This window comes from Cornus florida, unplaced genomic scaffold, assembly GCF_030987335.1.
Source record: "Cornus florida cultivar Cherokee Brave unplaced genomic scaffold, ASM3098733v1 CherokeeBrave_3.0.0_Hap2_Chr02, whole genome shotgun sequence".
Lineage (NCBI taxonomy): Eukaryota > Viridiplantae > Streptophyta > Magnoliopsida > Cornales > Cornaceae > Cornus > Cornus florida.
In genome coordinates, this window is record NW_026775572.1 from 34,612,254 (window position 1) to 34,629,501 (window position 17,248).

General features: G+C 33.7%; 2 protein-coding genes across 3 annotated transcripts in view; both read right to left on the reverse strand.

Moving 5' to 3' along the window:
* Positions 1–8,628: 8,628 nt before the first annotated feature.
* LOC132296030 (uncharacterized) lies at positions 8,629–11,841 on the reverse strand. The gene is made up of 4 exons (XM_059794278.1): positions 11,158–11,841; positions 10,845–11,052; positions 9,489–10,048; positions 8,629–8,664 (listed from the first exon to the last, which is right to left on the reverse strand). Exons 1-4 carry the CDS (start codon positions 11,839–11,841, stop codon positions 8,629–8,631), a joined length of 1,488 nt encoding a protein of 495 aa, XP_059650261.1.
* Positions 11,842–16,339: 4,498 nt separating this feature from the next.
* LOC132294647 (branched-chain-amino-acid aminotransferase-like protein 1) overlaps positions 16,340–17,248 on the reverse strand; it is a 51,222-nt gene continuing 50,313 nt past the window's right edge. The window contains exons 30-31 of one of the 2 annotated variants that reach the window (XM_059792570.1): positions 16,933–17,078; positions 16,340–16,612 (exon numbers count right to left, since the gene is read on the reverse strand). In XM_059792570.1, the coding sequence (XP_059648553.1) occupies positions 16,950–17,078 (129 nt within the window). In that variant the 3' untranslated portion in view covers positions 16,340–16,612; positions 16,933–16,949. Of the gene's footprint in view, positions 16,616–16,932; positions 17,079–17,248 lie in introns of both variants that reach the window. The other variant, XM_059792569.1, reaches the window with a different exon arrangement.

Genomic DNA, 17,248 nt, shown 5'->3' on the forward strand with positions numbered 1-17,248 from the left:
AACCAAAAAGAAAAAACAATAAAAAAGAAAAAAAATACAAAAAATGAAAGTTGAAATAAGTTGAAAAGCACAGAATTTTTGGCGCCCCCGCTACTTCACTTTCCCTTTTCCTTTCTTCCCTTTTGGTTTTCTTATTTCTCTCCTTCCCTTTTCATTTTGTTCGATTATTTCCTTTTAATTTCTTTAATCCAAACCCTAATTCGTCTCTCCTTGTTCCATAAAAAATATATTGCTTTTGAATTCCTTTTATATTCAAAACCCTAATTCCTCCCTCCTCTATTTTTTCTTTTTTATTTCCTTTTTTGAATCAATATCCAGATTGATATAATACCTTCCAGAAATTGGTGATTTCTTCAATAAGATTCTCCTCTTCATCAACATGAAAGAAATCTACAATGGACCTGAGCTGGTATCTACAATTGACCTAATTAATGCTTGATGGTTGGTAAGTCTTAATACATGTTATTAATATTGTGCATTTAATAGTATTGTTCATTTATTGTTCAAAATACAGAGAAATTTATGTTTTGAACTGAGCATTGTAGATTTAGAACTAAATTTATGATTCTTTCATTTGTCATCGGTCATTGTAGTGAATCTAAAATCTTTCATAATTGATTTTTTGAACTGAGTTGGCTTCATTAGGTACCAATGTGTTATCCAAAAAATTTGGTATTAAATGTATGTGGCAATTACACATTCAAGAGGTTATTATTTAATATTTATGAGAGAAAAAACATTGTAAAGTTTAATAAATAGGCAAACTGATCACCTTCATCATCAAAATTAGGCATTGACACAGTGCTGATTAACTAATATCACACATAAATTTATGAATTTTTTATTCTTTTATTTGTCATTTGTTAGTCTAAATTATGATCTTTTTTAGTTGAAATTGACATTAGTTAGGCATTCTAGTGTTTCTGAAATGTTTGATAATTGTAGGGTTTTCTTCTATAATCTTCAACAAGCATTATTGTGAATGTAAAATCTTGCATAATTGATTGTTTGAACTGAGTTGGCCTCATTAGGTACCAATGTGTTATCCAAAAATTTTGGTATTAAATGTATACGGCAATTACACATTCCAGAGGTTATTATTTGATATTTATGAGAGAAAAAACATTGTGAAGTTTAATAAATAGGCACACTGATCACCTTCACCATCAAAATATAGGCATTGACACAGTGCTGATTAACTAATGTCACACATAAATTTATGAATTTTTAATTCTTTCATTTGTCATCTGTTAGTCTAAATTATGATCTTTTTAGTTGAAATTGACATTGGTTATGCATTCTAGGGTATCTGAAATCTTGGATAATTGTAAGGTTTTCTTCTATAATCTTCAATTAGCATTCTAGTGAATGTAAAATCTTGCATAATTGATTGTTTAAACAGAGTTGGCCTCATTAGGTACCAATGTGTTATCCAAAAAATTTGGTATTAAATGTATGCGGCAATTACACATTTTAGAGGTTATTATTTGATATTTATGAGAGAAAAAACATTGTGAATAGGCACACTGATCACCTTCACCATAAAAAATAGGTATTGACACAGTGCTAATTAACTAATATCACACATAAATTTATGAATTTTTAATTCTTTCACTTGTCATCTGTTAGTCTAAATTATGATCTTTTTTAGTTGAAATTGATATTGGATAAGCATTATAGTGTTTCTGAAATGTTGGATAATTGTAGGGTTTTCTTCTATAATCTTCAATAAGCATTATAGTGAATGTAAAATCTTGCATAATTGATTGTTTGAACTGAGTTGGCCTCATTAGGTACCAAGGTGTTATCCAAAAATTTTGGTATTAAATATATGCGGCAATTACACATTCCAGAGGTTATTATTTGATATTTATGAGAGAGAGAAAACATTGTGAAGTTTAATAAATAGGCACATTAATCACCTTCACCTTCAAAAATAGGTATTAACACAGTGCTAATTAACTAATGTCATACATAAATTTATGAATTTTTAATTCTTTCATTTGTCATCTGTTAGTCTAAATTATGATCTTTTTTAGTTGAAATTGACATTGGTTAGGCATTCTAGGGTATCTGAAATCTTGGATAATTGTAGGGTTTTCTTCTATAATCTTCAATAAGCATTCTAGTGAATGTAAAATCTTGCATAATTGATTGTTTGAACTGAATTGGCCGCATTAGGTACCAATGTGTTATCCAAAAATTTTGGTATTAAATGTATGCGGCAATTACACATTCCAGAGGTTATTATTTGATATTTATGAGAGAAAAAATATTGTGAAGTTTAATAAATAGGCACACTGATCACATTCACTATCAAAAATAGGTATTGACACAGTGCTGATTAACTAATATCACACATAAATTTATGAATTTTTAATTCTTTCATTTTTCATCTATTAGTCTAAATTATGATCTTTTTTAGTTAAAATTGACATTGGTTAGGCATTCTAGGGTATCTGAATTCTTAGATAATTGTAGGGTTTTCTTCTATAATCTTCAATAAGCATTCTAGTGAATGTAAAATCTTGCATAATTGATTGTTTGAACTGAGTTGGCCTCATTAGGTACCAATGTGTTATCCAAAAATTTTGATATTAAATGTATACGGCAATTACACATTACAGAGGTTATTATTTGATATTTATGAGAGAAAAAATATTGTGAAGTTTAATAAATAGACACACTGATCACCTTCACCATAAAAAATAGGTATTGACACAGTGCTAATTAACTAATGTTACACATAAATTTATGAATTTTTAATTTTTTCATTTGTCATCTGTTAGTCTAAATTATGATATTTTTTTAGTTGAAATTGACATTGGTTAGGCATTCTAGGGTATTTTAAATCTTGGATAATTGTAGGGTTTTCTTCTATAATCTTCAATAAACATTATAGTGAATGTAAAATCTTGCATAATTGATTGTTTGAACTGAGTTGGCCTCATTAGGTACCAAGGTGTTATCCAAAAAATTTGGTATTAAATGTATGCGGCAATTACACATTCCAGAGGTTATTATTTGATATTTATGAGAGAAAAAATATTGTGAAGTTTAATAAATAGGCACACTGATTACCTTCACCATCAAAACTAGGTATTGACACAGTGCTGATTAACTAATGTCACACATAAATTTATGAATTTTTAATTCTTTCATTTGTCATCTGTTAGTCTAAATTATGATCTTTTTTAGTTGAAATTGACATTGGTTATGCATTCCATAAATTTATGAATTTTAAATTCTTTCATTTGTCATTTGTTAGTCTAAATTATGATCTTTTTTAGTTGAAAATGACATTGGTTATGCATTCTATGGTATCTGAAATCTTGGATAATTGTAGAATTTTCTTCTATAATCTTCAATAAGCATTTTAGTGAATGTAAAATCATGCATAATTGATTGTTTGAACTGAGTTGGCTTCATTAGGTACCAATGTGTTATCCAAAAAATTTGGTATTAAATGTATGCAACAATTACACATTCCAGAGGTTATTATTTGATATTTATGAGGAAAAAAAACATCGCAAAGTTTAATAAATTGACATACTGATCACCTTCACCATCAAAACTAGGTGTTGGCACAGTGCTGAATAACTAATGTCACAAATAAATTTTTGAAATTTTAATTATTTTATTTGTCATCTGGTAGTCTAAATTATGATCTTTTTTAGTTGAAATTGACATTGGTTAGGCATTCTAGTGTTTCTGAAATGTTGGATAACTGTAGGGTTTTTTGGCCCTTCTCATTAGTTCGGTAAATATTTAGTATTTTTTTTTATTATCACAAGTTATGGAAACTGACTTTAACCTTCTGATGGACCTTTTGCTTCTATAGCATTCATACTGAAGTTATCCCAATCGACGACGACTTAAGTACTAATAATGTGAGAACAAGCATTCCAATCGTTGCCGAAATCAATATTTTCGAAAACTTAGCAGCAGAAGTTGTCAATCCCATTGAGATAGAATTCACACCAAAATTGAACATACAGTTTGACACTGAAGACGAAGCATACGACTTTTACATACAACTTTTATAATGCTTATAGGGGTAAAGTTGGATTTAGTATTCGTAAGAATTATGCAAATAAAAGCCATAAGACAAGAAATATTACAACAAGCAAGTTTATGTGTTCCAAACAAGTTTTTAAGGTGAAGGACAAGAGGGATATCCATACAAGAAAGTCCAGGGCTGAAACTCGAACCGATTGTGGTGCACTGATGCAAATTAGATATGACCGTGAAAAGGGAAAATATGTTGTATATAATTTTATTGAATCTCACAATCATCCTATGATAATTGAAGAATGCACACATATGATGCCATCACAACGATGAATAAATGTTGCCCAAGCAATTGATGTGGAATTGGCCTGCCAATATGGAGTTCCACTCGGTAATGCATTTGAATTAATGAGCAGACAGGTTGGTAGGAGGCAATCAATTGGCTACACCAAAGTTGATCAACAAAATTTTCTAAGGACCAGAAGACAGGGTGAGTTAGAATACGGAGAAAAGACATGGCTGATGAATTATTTTCTGTGCCAATGATTCTGATTTTTCTACGGATAAAAGTTCAATTAAATGATAAATTACAAAACAAAAATAATATAAACAAAGGAGTGTGTCTCAAATAATTAAACAATAATAGGAGGGAAGGGAAGGCAAAATGACATAATACCTTTTGTTTGGGGGCTTTTTTTGGTGCATGTTTTTTCCTTTCCGCTTCTTCCTTTTCCCACTTATCCTTGAAAGGTTGCTTTTCACTTTCACTCATATTATTTCAAACTTTTTCAGCATCTTTATTGATTTGCGCGTAATGAAGTTTTCTCCAATTCTTGGAAGGGTTTTCTGCTTTGCACTTATCTTGATAATATTTCCTGAAATTATAAACACAATGAATAATTACAAAATTTAATACATTTATATTTTTCTAAACTTTATTGTTTAATTAAATTGCTACTTTGTTTTCCATACATCAACATATATATCACTAAGGTAAGAACATTGGTGCAATACATCACTTTTAAAAAATATATAATTAAATCAAGTTTAGTAAAATAAAAATAACAAAGTTAAAATCAGTACCAAGGATCTTCATAACATTACCTGATAACATCACACTCCACAAAATAAGTCCAGCATAAACAATTTTGCAAGTACTTTTTTAAATGGGCGTGAATCCTCTAAAGTGCAATAATGAAAAGAGCCACATCTTTTTTATTTTTTTCTTTTTTTTTTCCTTCAAAATATTAAGAAAACATACACTTAGATATGGTTTATTTAACATATCTTTGAAAATTTTTGACCAAAGTTTAATGTTAATTGCCACACTCACCACCTTCACGGTAAAAAGAAAAAAATTAGCAAAGTTTATTATTAATTGCCACACTCAACACCTTCACCATCAAAATAAGGTATTCACATAGTGTTGAAAAACTAATACTCACACATAAATCTAACTCAATTCAACATGCTGATGTTATATATATACTTATATACTAATATATATTCAATACCTTAGTTTCAAAACATTCTTGTACATATATACACATATACATATACATATATATACACATATACATATACATATATATATATATATATATATATATACACACATATATTGAGTTATTATATTTCTTTGTAATCAATATATATTCAGTACCTTAGTCTCAATATTTTCTTATTCTATTTCTTTCTAATCAATTTTTGTATTAATAAAATCAATAATTTCAATAAAAAATATATATCAATAAAATAACTTATCATTACAAAAAGATAAATTTTAAAATAATAACATAATACATGAAATTTATAATAATTTGATCTCGTTGTCGTTCCAGGTTTTGAAAATATACCTAAATTTGAAGAAGCAAGGTCCATGATGGCTTGCAGTTCCTCCTTTCCACTTCAGTTTTGAACTTCCTGCATTATTTTTCAAACTCTCACTCTATCTCGATCGACAAATAACCTTTCTATGCTTTAAATGAGCTCCATCTTCAATCTTATCGGTACTACTTGATGATTGAGACGGAGAACTGGCAGAAGGAGAGTATGAAGCATCATCAGAATTACTTTCACTATCTAAAGCAATTCTTTTTCTATCGCGTTCCGACACATTAGTCTGCCTTTTTAGATTGCATTTGGCCACATCTTTTTTTTTTTTGTTCATCTCCTTAGGCTTTTGCTGCATTTTTTTTCCTTTTTTTCAGCGCACTTGGCCATATGCTTAATCCTTCCCATTTGATGTTCCTAGTTTATGAGTTCATAATGAGATATTGCACTTATAAAAATAGAGATCATAACAAGACTTTAAATAAATTTAGAAGCTTAAAAGTTAAAAGTTAAAAGTTACAAGCTTAAAAGATCATATTATTTATATTTTATTTGAAGTTAAAAGTTAAATTATATCATATCAAAAAAGCATCCAGAAAAACACAATCACATTTTAATTTAAAGAGGATTTTGAAAGGGATTACGAGGTATTTGGTTGTCAACAATTTTTACTTTTATGTAATTGTTTTTTTAAATATTTCGAAGAAAGAAAAAAAAAATAGATGTGGTTCTTTTCGTAATTTTTTTAAACATCAAGTATTTTGTTTGGTATGAAAGTAATTGGAACACTATAAAACAATTCCATGATTCACTTTTAGAGAATAACTAAATTTATTATTTCTTTGATACATGAGAATAAAATAAAAATAAAAAATAAAAAAAATTAGGCTATGACTATTTTCATTTTGTTTTCAAAAATAATGAAAAGAGCCACATCTTTTATTTTTTCTTCCAAATATTAAAAAAACATACACTTAGATATAAATTATTTAACATATCTTTGAATTTTTTTTAGCAACGTTTAATATTAATTGCCACATTCACCACCTTCACCATCAAAAAAATAAATTTGGCAAAGTTTAATATTAATTGTCACACTTACCACCTTCACCATCAAAAAAAGGTATTCGCATAGTACTGAAAAACTAATAATCACACATAAATCTAACTCAATTAAACATGGTGATGTTATATATATTCAATACCTTAGCCTCAAAGTGTTCTTGTATATATATATATACACATATACATATATATATATATATATATACTTGGTGATATTATCTTTTTACAAATGGTGATGTTACTTTTAAACTCCTATGATGTTACTTACAAATTGTAGTGAAATGTTACTTATAAATGGTAGTGTAATTGTCAAACACAGTTCTTTACTTTTTCAAAGCAAAACTTCTTTTATTTTTTATTTTTCACTTTCTAAAAAGATTTTGCTTCCCAAAAGCTAAAAGAAGTACTTTCAACATCTATGCAAATGAAGACATTGCATAGACTTGGAAGAATCTTTACTGCAATCCCAGTGATTTGGATTTTGAATAATTGTAAAGTTCTATGCTTTCAGATTAGCCTTAACTACATTTATGTATTTTGTGCATTTATGATTTTTCAGAATATTCCTAATTATGTCCATGCTTTTATCTGTGTTTATATATATGTGTGTGTGATGTAGAAGAAAATTAGCATTTTCTTACTTCCTTTTGCTTGGTTACTTATGGGCTATGAACATTGTGATTTTTTTTAAAATTTTTGAAGAAATATCATGGCAGGGGTTATCTGTATATGGACTAGAAAAAAGAAGATGAGTGCTAAAAATGGCGAATCATTGGATCCACTACATGCTATGTTTATTTGTTAGTTATACAATTGAAGAGTTAAATAGTTTGTTGTACATAATATTTCAGATTTAAGAAGTTTTTAAAGATGAAGAAGTGGTCAGGAGGTGTGTTGATTATAACTCTTGCTATGATCTTGTTTATTCAATACAGTTACATAGGACGAAACCAGCCACCAAAGCACTCGGTATATGATTTCTTCAATGGCCATCCAACCAATGATTCTAAGTTAAATACTACTGATAGTAATAATCTCGCTCAAGCCATCCAACTAATGATTCTAAGTTAAATACTACGTTAATGGTTTTTTTCCTATAAGATTCACAATTCATAATGAGAGAAAATGTATTTATTATTGTTGTGACTAGAGAGAAAGAGAGAGAGAGAGATAACACAGTGGATACATAATGTGTATATTATTCATATCAAACCCTAATATAGTGGCTTATATAGAGTACAGGACTCAGCTAATTACACAATGACCCTATCAACTATATTTAATTACATAATGACCCAAAATATTCTAACACTCCCCCTCAAGCTGGAGAGTATATATCAAATAATCCCAGCTTGGAACAGATAGTCCTTAACCAATTATGACCCAATGCTTTGGTAAACATATCAGCTAACTGATCTCCAGACTTCACAAATGGAGTAGAGATGTTCCCACTTAATATTTTTCCTCGAATGAAGTGACAATCAACTTCAATATGTTTGGTCCTCTCATGAAACACAGAATTTGATGCAATGTGAACAGCTGCTTGATTATCACAAAACAATGGAGTAGGAGTTTCAACTGTCAACCCAAGTTCTTTTAGAGCATGTTGTATCCAAGTCAACTAACTAGTTATATGGGCCATTGCCCTATACTCAGCTTCAGCACTAGATCGAGCTACCACCGTTTGCTTTTTACTTTTCCATGTAACAAGATTTCCTCCTACAAATGTACAGTAGCCTGTAGTAGATCGCCTGTCTGATGGAGAACCAGCCCAGTCAGCATCTGAAAAACCTTCCACCCTGAGATGACCATTTGATTTATATAGTAACCCAAAACTTGAAGCTTGCTTGATATCGGATAATCCGAAGAACAGCAACCCAATATGGCATTCTAGGAGCTCCCATGAACTAACTTACAACAATAACTGCATATGAAATATCAGGTCGAGTGATAGTGAGATAAATTAATTTCCCAACAAGGCGACGAAATCTGCCCGGGTCATTAAATAGATCACCCTCATCAGACACAAGTTTTGTATTTGAATCCATAGGAGCATCAACTGGACGACCACCCAACATACCTGTTTCTTCTAGCAAGTCCAACACATATTTACGTTGAGATAAACTTATACCCTTCTTGGATCTAGCAACTTTAATACCCAAGAAATACCTAAGTTTACCCAAGTCTTTAGTATGGAATCGATTTTGCAGAAACTACTTCAACTTAGCAATGCCTTCAGAATCATCACCCGTGATCACAATATCATCTACATATACCACAAGAAAAATGAAGCCAGCTTTAGTGCGCTGGTGAAATACCGAATAATCGGTCTGGCATCTGTTAAGACCAAATTCTAATGCCGCCTCAGAGAATTTTCCAAACCAAGCCCGTGGAGATTGTTTCAATCCATACAGGGCCTTTTTAAGACGACAAACAGTGTGACGATACTCCCCCTGAGCAACAAACCCAGGTGGTTGCTCCATATAAACTTCTTCAACTAAGTCACCATGCAAGAAGGCATTCTTGACATCTAATTGAAACAAAGGCCAGTGACAATTGGTAGCAATGGAAATAAGTACCCGAATAGAAGAAATCTTAGCAACAGGAGAAAAGGTCTCATTGTAGTCTATACCATAAGTCTGAGTGTACCCTTTTGCCACCAGACGAGCCTTCAACCGCTCAATAGACCCATCGTGAAGGTATTTAACAGTATAAACCCGCTTACAACCAACCGTTTTGGAGCCCGGAGGTAAGGGAACAAGATCCCAAGTCCGATTACGGTGCAGGGCATCCATTTCATTTACCATGGCGTTACGCCAATCCAAATTAGAAAGAGCATCCTGGAAAGTCTTAGGAACAAACGTAGCAGACATTTTGGATAAAAAACAAGATAAAGAGGAGGAAATATTATGGTAGGAGACAAAGTTAGAAATGGGATGTGCAGTAACACACGACCGAATACCTTTACGGAGAGCAATGGGTAAATCATCAGGTAAAGGCGTCGGATCCGAAGACTCTGAAGGAGATGGAGGGAGCGAAGTAGGCGGTCGATGGCGTCGAGTATAAACCTGCGAGGGGACAACAGAGCGAGGAAGTGGGGAAGCAGGAAGCAGAGAGGAAACAGTTGGCATAGGTAGCGCTAGAGTAATATCGAGAGGGGTAGTAAAATCAGAAAAAAAATGGGAGAGACTCAGAAAATGAGACATCAGCACTAGTGAAATAGCGCTAAAAATGAGGACTGTAGCAACGATAACCCTTTTGAGTGCGAGAATACCCAAGAAAAACACACTTAGTGGCACGGGGGTCGAGTTTGTCAAGACCGGGCCAAAGGTTATGGACATAACATACACATCCAAAGAATCGAGGAGTAAGATTAAATGATGCGGAGTCGGGAAATAGAACAGAATGAGGAGACTGCCCTTTTAACACTGACGAAGGCATCCGATTAATAAGATAATAGGCTGTAAGAACAGTATCACTCCAAAAACGTTTGGGAACATGCATATGGAATAAAAGGACATGACATACTTCGAGGAGATAACGATTTTTACGTTCAGCTACTCCATTTTGTTAAGGAGTATAAGTACAAGATGATTGATGAATGATGCCTTTAGTATGAAAATAAGTCTCAAACGGGTCCGAGAAATATTCTTTGGCATTGTCAGAACGTAAAACTTTAATGGAACATCCAAATTGAGTTTTGATTTCTTTGCGAAATAGTTGAAAAATAGAGAATAACTCAGAACGATTTTTCATTAAAAACAACCGAGTCATACGAGAATGATCATCCACAAAAGTCATAAAATAACGAAATCCATTAAGAGAAATATGTTTTATTGGGCCCCATACATCTGAATGAATTAACTGAAAAGGATTAGCAACACGATTGGTAGCTCTCGGTTTGAAAAATACACGTCAATGCTTACTAAACTGACATGCTTCACAAGGCATGGACTCAACACGACTAAGACTAAGACTGGGGACTTGACGCTGCAAAACTGATAAGGATGGGTGGCCGAGACGACAGTGCCATTGGAAAGGAGACAAAGATGATTGAAGAGCCGTGGGAGTTGGCCCAATATCAAAGTAATACAAGCCACCTACTTCATGTCCCGTACCAATCTTCTTCATCGTCTTGAGATGCTGAAAAATACAACACGAGGGATAAAATGTAACAGAGCAAATAAGAGATTTAATAATTTGACTAATGGACATCAAATTAAAAGGGAATTGAGGAATAAATAATACAGAGGAAAGGGACATGGAGGACGTGAGTTGGGTGGTTCCCACACCCAAAACTTTAGTGGAGGAGCTATTAGCAAGAGTAACACTTTGTGATGAAGAAACAGATTGAAAATCAGATAAGAGATGAGAACTACCAGTCGTGTGATCGGATGCGCTAGAGTCAAGAATCCAGGGACTCTGACGAGAGGATAAGAGACATGCAGGTGCACTACCTGATTGGGCAAAGGAAACCATGGAAGATGAGGTGGAAGGCCGTTGTTGAGACATAAACTGAGCATACTCATCGCGGGAAACTATCATGGTGACCATAGCAGGCTCAATAGCCACTTGTGGAGCAGCCACTTGTGAAACATTTGGTGTAGCAGAGAAAGAAGAATCCCCTTCATTAAAGGTTACTTGATGTGCATAGGAAAAAAGTGGTGGTTTCCCATGAAGATCCCAACAGTAATTAACAGTGTGATTAGTAAGACCACAGTGAGTGCAGAGTTTTGAGTCTCTGCCTCTACCTCTGCCACGACCACGACCACGACCACGAGTAAACCGACCGCCACCGCCACGAGAAGGCTGATAACCGCCCTGGTTCACAACTAATGCAGAATGTTCACTGCTAAGAGGAGCAGTGACACCACTTGAAGCACTCCCAGAAGTGCCACTAGATAAAGTAGCACGCTGGAGTCTGGAGAACATATCAGGAAGAGAGGGAAGGGTAGGGCTACCCAAAATCTATGCATGAACTGATTCATATTCAGGTGACAACCCCGTGAGAAACCGGACAGCATTAAAATCCTCACGTTGTTGTTGCATGCTCTTTACATCAGAGGTGATAGGCTGATACAAGTTCATTTCTTCACAAATTCCCATTGACTGGGAGAAGTATTCTGCAAGACTATGAGTACCTTGCTGGAGGTCAAAGAATTGTTTGCACACCTCATAAATTCTGGTGATATTACCAGTACCTGAATATAACTGTTGGAGGCGATTCCATATATTCCTGGCAGTATCCAAATACAACAGGTGGGAGCTGATATCTTGTTCAATACAATTCAACATTAAGGAAATGATCTGAGCATCCCTTTGGTCCCATGAACTGAAATCTGCATCACTTTCTTTAGGCTTATCCTTCACCAAATGAGAGCCAAAGCCTTTGGCTTTCAGAAAAATAGCTATGGACTTGGCCAATAAAGTATAGTTCTTGCCATTGAGCTTGACAGAAGTCATGGGAGGATTGAAAGAAGTAGAAGAAAACAGGTCGGAACTGGCAGCAGCCATGGAGAAGGACAAATAGAGAAGAAAACCGAACCTGGGGAAAAAAAAAACTGAATCCGGATCTGGGCAGGCGGGCCGGATCTGGGCAAATGGGCCGGATCTGGGCAGGCGGGTCGGATCTGGGCAAATGGTCCGGATCTGGGCAAACAGGCCGGATCTGACAAACGGGCCAAATCAAAACCAGTTCTCTGCTATTCCGGTTTTAGTAATCCAAGGTTGGAATAACTTCACGCCTGCAGCCAAACACCACTCTTCTCCTTCACAATCAGCGCCGGCAAGAACCAGATCTATGCCACCGACCATAAACTCCAATCACCCAAGGTTCGCAATGAAGAATCAAGGCTAGTACACACCCTAGCCCTTGCAGCGGTAACGACGGCAACCCAACACAATCGGCGATTTAACAACCAAGCAGAGAGGGTTCGCGATGATGCAACCTCTGCAACTTGCGACAACCAAGGCAGCCTCGTCCTACAAAACGAAGGGCTTCAGATTTGAGAACGACAGACAAGAAGCTTCAAACCTTCGACAGCTTCAAACCTCCGATAGCCAATCCAGAACGACGGCCAAACCTGTCGCGAAGAACAGAATCAACTTCGATCTCGATTCTGATTTGTAGAAGAACACCACAGATGTAATCACAACCATAATCTTAGTTTTCCCATTGTTTCGTACCACTCTGATACCATGTTGTGACTAGAAAGAGAGAGAGAGATAACACAGTGGATACATAATGTGTATATTATTCATATCAAACCCTAGTACAGTGGCTTATATAGAGTACAGGACTCAGCTAATTACACAATGACCCTATCAACTATATGTAATTACATAATGACCCAAAATATTCTAACAATTATAATTAATGTTAATGCATCCAAGTCCAAATGGAAATAGATGAATACTGATAAATCACAATTTATGGAAATGTGGATGAATTTATTTAAGGTATGCCATACGAAGGGAAAAATCTTTATAGGAGACGGCTTTTTAGTAAGATATAGGAAAAGATCATAGAGGGTATGGCATGGTGCATGGTGGATAGAGATAGTAATGACAATGGAGACACTATCCTAGACTTTAGTGGCCTATGATCTTGTGATAGTGATACATATTTTTGGCTAAAAGAGATTTATGTTTTATATCCTTTAAAATTGGATCAAATGGGTCAGTTAGAATTTTGTTTTAATTAGAAGAACTGATAAACTAATGTGACAAGATTTTAAGGTTACACCAGATTAGAGTATATTAGGGGTGGCAATTCGTGTTGGCGTGTCGTATTTGTGTTGACACGATTATGACACGGACACGATTAGGGTTGACACGAACACGACACGATTATTAATCGTGTCTAAGACCCTTGACACGAACACGACACGATTATTAATCGTGTCTAAGACCCTTGACACGAACACGACACGATTATTATACGTGTAACACGACATGACACGCATAACCTGTTTAATAAATGGGTCAAGACTTGACACGACACGAAAATACACATTCAAGTCATTTTTGACACGAATACGACATATTTATTCTACACGTTTTGCTAAATGGGTCATTTTTGACACGAACAAGACACGTTTATCCGACACGTTTAGTTAATCGTGTTAATCGTGTTATAATCGTGTTTATAGGGTCAAATACGAATACGACACGTTTAGTTAGCGGGTCAATCCGTGTCGACACGATTATGACACGAACACGATTAGTCCAAACCGAAACCCGCTTATCTCGTGTCATGTTCGTGTCATGTTAGCATGTCGTGCCAAATATTGCCACCCCTAGAGTATATATACATACGAACACACCTTTGTATGCTTATGATATCCATAAAAAATCTGATTAAATTTGATTAAATGAAATTAAACATAGACAATGCTATAAGGGACTCACCTGTAATCTTGTTGCAAATTTGGACATTTTTCCCTAAAATCTTGCTTTGTTGCTCTCTGTGCGAAACCTTTGCTTGAATTTAGGGTTTGTAGGTTGCTGAAGTTGACACGGCAAACAAAGATTTGAACAACATTTGTTGCGAAATTTGACCTTTTTCTTCCCTAAAGCTTCCAATTTGAAGGTTCTGTCGCCCATTGAGTTTAGGATTCTTTGGATGGCAGAAAAGGGCTTTTTGTGAGTTTAGGGTTCTTTGGACGGCAGAAGAGGGATTTTTATTTTGTTTGATGAGTTTAGCCTTTTGTTTTGTTTAGGGATTGTGTTGATGATAAATTTAGAAGCTTAAAAGTTAAAAGTTAAAAGTTACGAGCTTAAAAGATCATATTATTTATATTTTGTTTAAAGATAAAAGTTAAATTTTATCATATCAAAAAAGCATCCAAAAAAACACAGTCACATGTTAATTTAAAGAGGATTTTGAAAGGGATTATGAGGTATTTGCTTATAATGCTAAAAGGGAACTATTCTACAAGAGTTTTATAGTATAAAGTTTTAAACAACCTCAACAATCATAAAAAGAAAAATAAATATGTAAGATTATACCACAATCAGTAGAATAGTGGTGATAGAATAAAATCCTTCATATCATATGCATACCACGAATAACTTCTTAAGGAGTAAAAAGTAATAATCAACATCCAATTATGCAAGACAATAAGTCTGAGAGGGGGAGGGAGGAGAGAATTTATGAAAAAAAATAGCAGGGTTGATACAATGTTATGGAGATAAATTCATGTAAAGGTGAATAAAATATTATAGATACAAAGTTCAAATTTATTATTATTATTATTTTAAGTCTTGTAATATAATTAAAAAAGCAAATTACTAACACAATCTATTTCTAATGTCTCTCTATTTATTGCTTGCATATATATATATCAATTTCTTCTATAAACATAAAGTGTCAATATAGCAATCATTTGAAGGGCCCATGAACATAGACACAAAAATGTCCTTTTAGGATTAAATTTCTCTTGATCTACCTACAAAGATCTAAGGTTGCAACTGAGTTTATGGATTTCGACAGGTATATTCCCGCCCTAGTTACTGAAGAAAAATAAAACAGACAGTTGATAGATGATCGAGCAAAAGAAGAGATCAGTTGAATTGATATATGAAATAATGGGAAAAAGCTTTGCTAATTCAAATAATGGGGGAAAAAATTTAGCTAACTTTTTTACTGTCGTAAAAAGTTCCCAAACGTATAAAATAGAGTACAAAATAGAAAGACAAAACTGAACATACATACAAACACACTTTTGTATGCTTATGATATCCATAAAAAAATCTGATTCAATTTGATTAAATGAAATTAAACATAAACAATGTTACACGGGACTCACCTGTAATCTTGTTGCAAGTTTGAACCTTTTTCCCTAAAATCTTGCTTTGTTGCTCTCTGTTCGAAACCCTTGCTTGAATTTAGAGTTTGTGGATTGCTGAAGTTAATACAGCAAAAAAAAGATTTAAACAACAGGTCTTGCAAAATTGAACCTTTTTCTTCCCTAAAGTTTCCAATTTCAAGGTTCTATCGCCCCGAGTTTAGGATTCTTTGGATAGCAGAAGAGGGCTTTTTGTGAGTTTAAGGTTCTTTGGACACAGAAGAGGGCTTCTTGTTTTGTTTCATGAGTTTCACCTTTTGTTTTGTTTAAGGATTGTGTTGATGATTCAGCGATTATTATTTCTTTTTTCTTTTCTGTTTTTAATAAAAAAATTCTCCCCGTTAAGGAAAACGAGAAAAAGCGATTTCTATTGTTAAAATGGACCCCGCCTCTTATATTATAACTACAAAATACATTCTGATAGACATCCTGATCAGAAAAACTTCATGGTTCACACATTCTATATGCTAAAAAAATCAAGATTTCATTATGTTCACACAGTAGTACATCATCATCATTACGGTTTCCGTTCATTGTCGCACCTCCACTAATTTTCAGCCAATAATCAAAACGTCATAAGAAACATGAAAATAGAAACATGATTTTATTTATTAGAACAGAGAACTGGCGTGGCGTGTATTATTCTTTATTTTCACTATTGTTATGGGGTTCGAAGATTCAACTCGCCCAAAAAATGGCAACACAACCCTTCTCCCAATTCCCAAAGTTTAAAAAATAAAAATTCCAATCCAGATATTAGCTCCAGAACATGCCATGACCATGATCATATCAGAACCGTGCACAATATACTTCTCCAGGACAAAAGACATGCTGCATTCCATGCAGTAGATCCTCTGCTGTCAAACAACCAACAAAAAAGGAAGGTCAGGTCAATGCCCATTATTTTCTTTTTTCTTTCCCTGCTAGGCCTTTTCTTTTCCACCTTTTATTTGTTCCAGTTTACCATATTTTACAAATCAATATATTATCACAACAGTAAAAGAACACAAATTTTAGCGGCTTTGCAAAAAAGTAGGTGTTGATTGAATTCACATTATTGACAATAACCCAAATTATCAATTCAAATTCTACTGCTGACTAGCAAGTCAGAAAAAGAAATTATATCAGATGGTTAATGGTAAAATTTTAAAAAAAGAAATAAAAATAGATGTACCTTAGGAACTGCAGTTCTCAAATCTCCTGATAGGTGGGTATAGGCACTCCTAACTCTTCCGTCAGGTTTTTGAGAGCATTTTGCATCCTTCTAGTTACAGGCCCAACCCGTCCATCACCAATTATGCGGTTATCAATTTTGATGACCTGATGATGAAGTCAGTCCCATCAACTATAAAACATTTATTACGAGGTCGCAACATTACAACACCTAATTGGGAATTACTATCGCATAGAAACAGTTCTTTTGGCAGAGAATAGATTCCAAATCAGCAAAAAACAATAAATTATTGAACAAAACAGGGATGGACATTGGG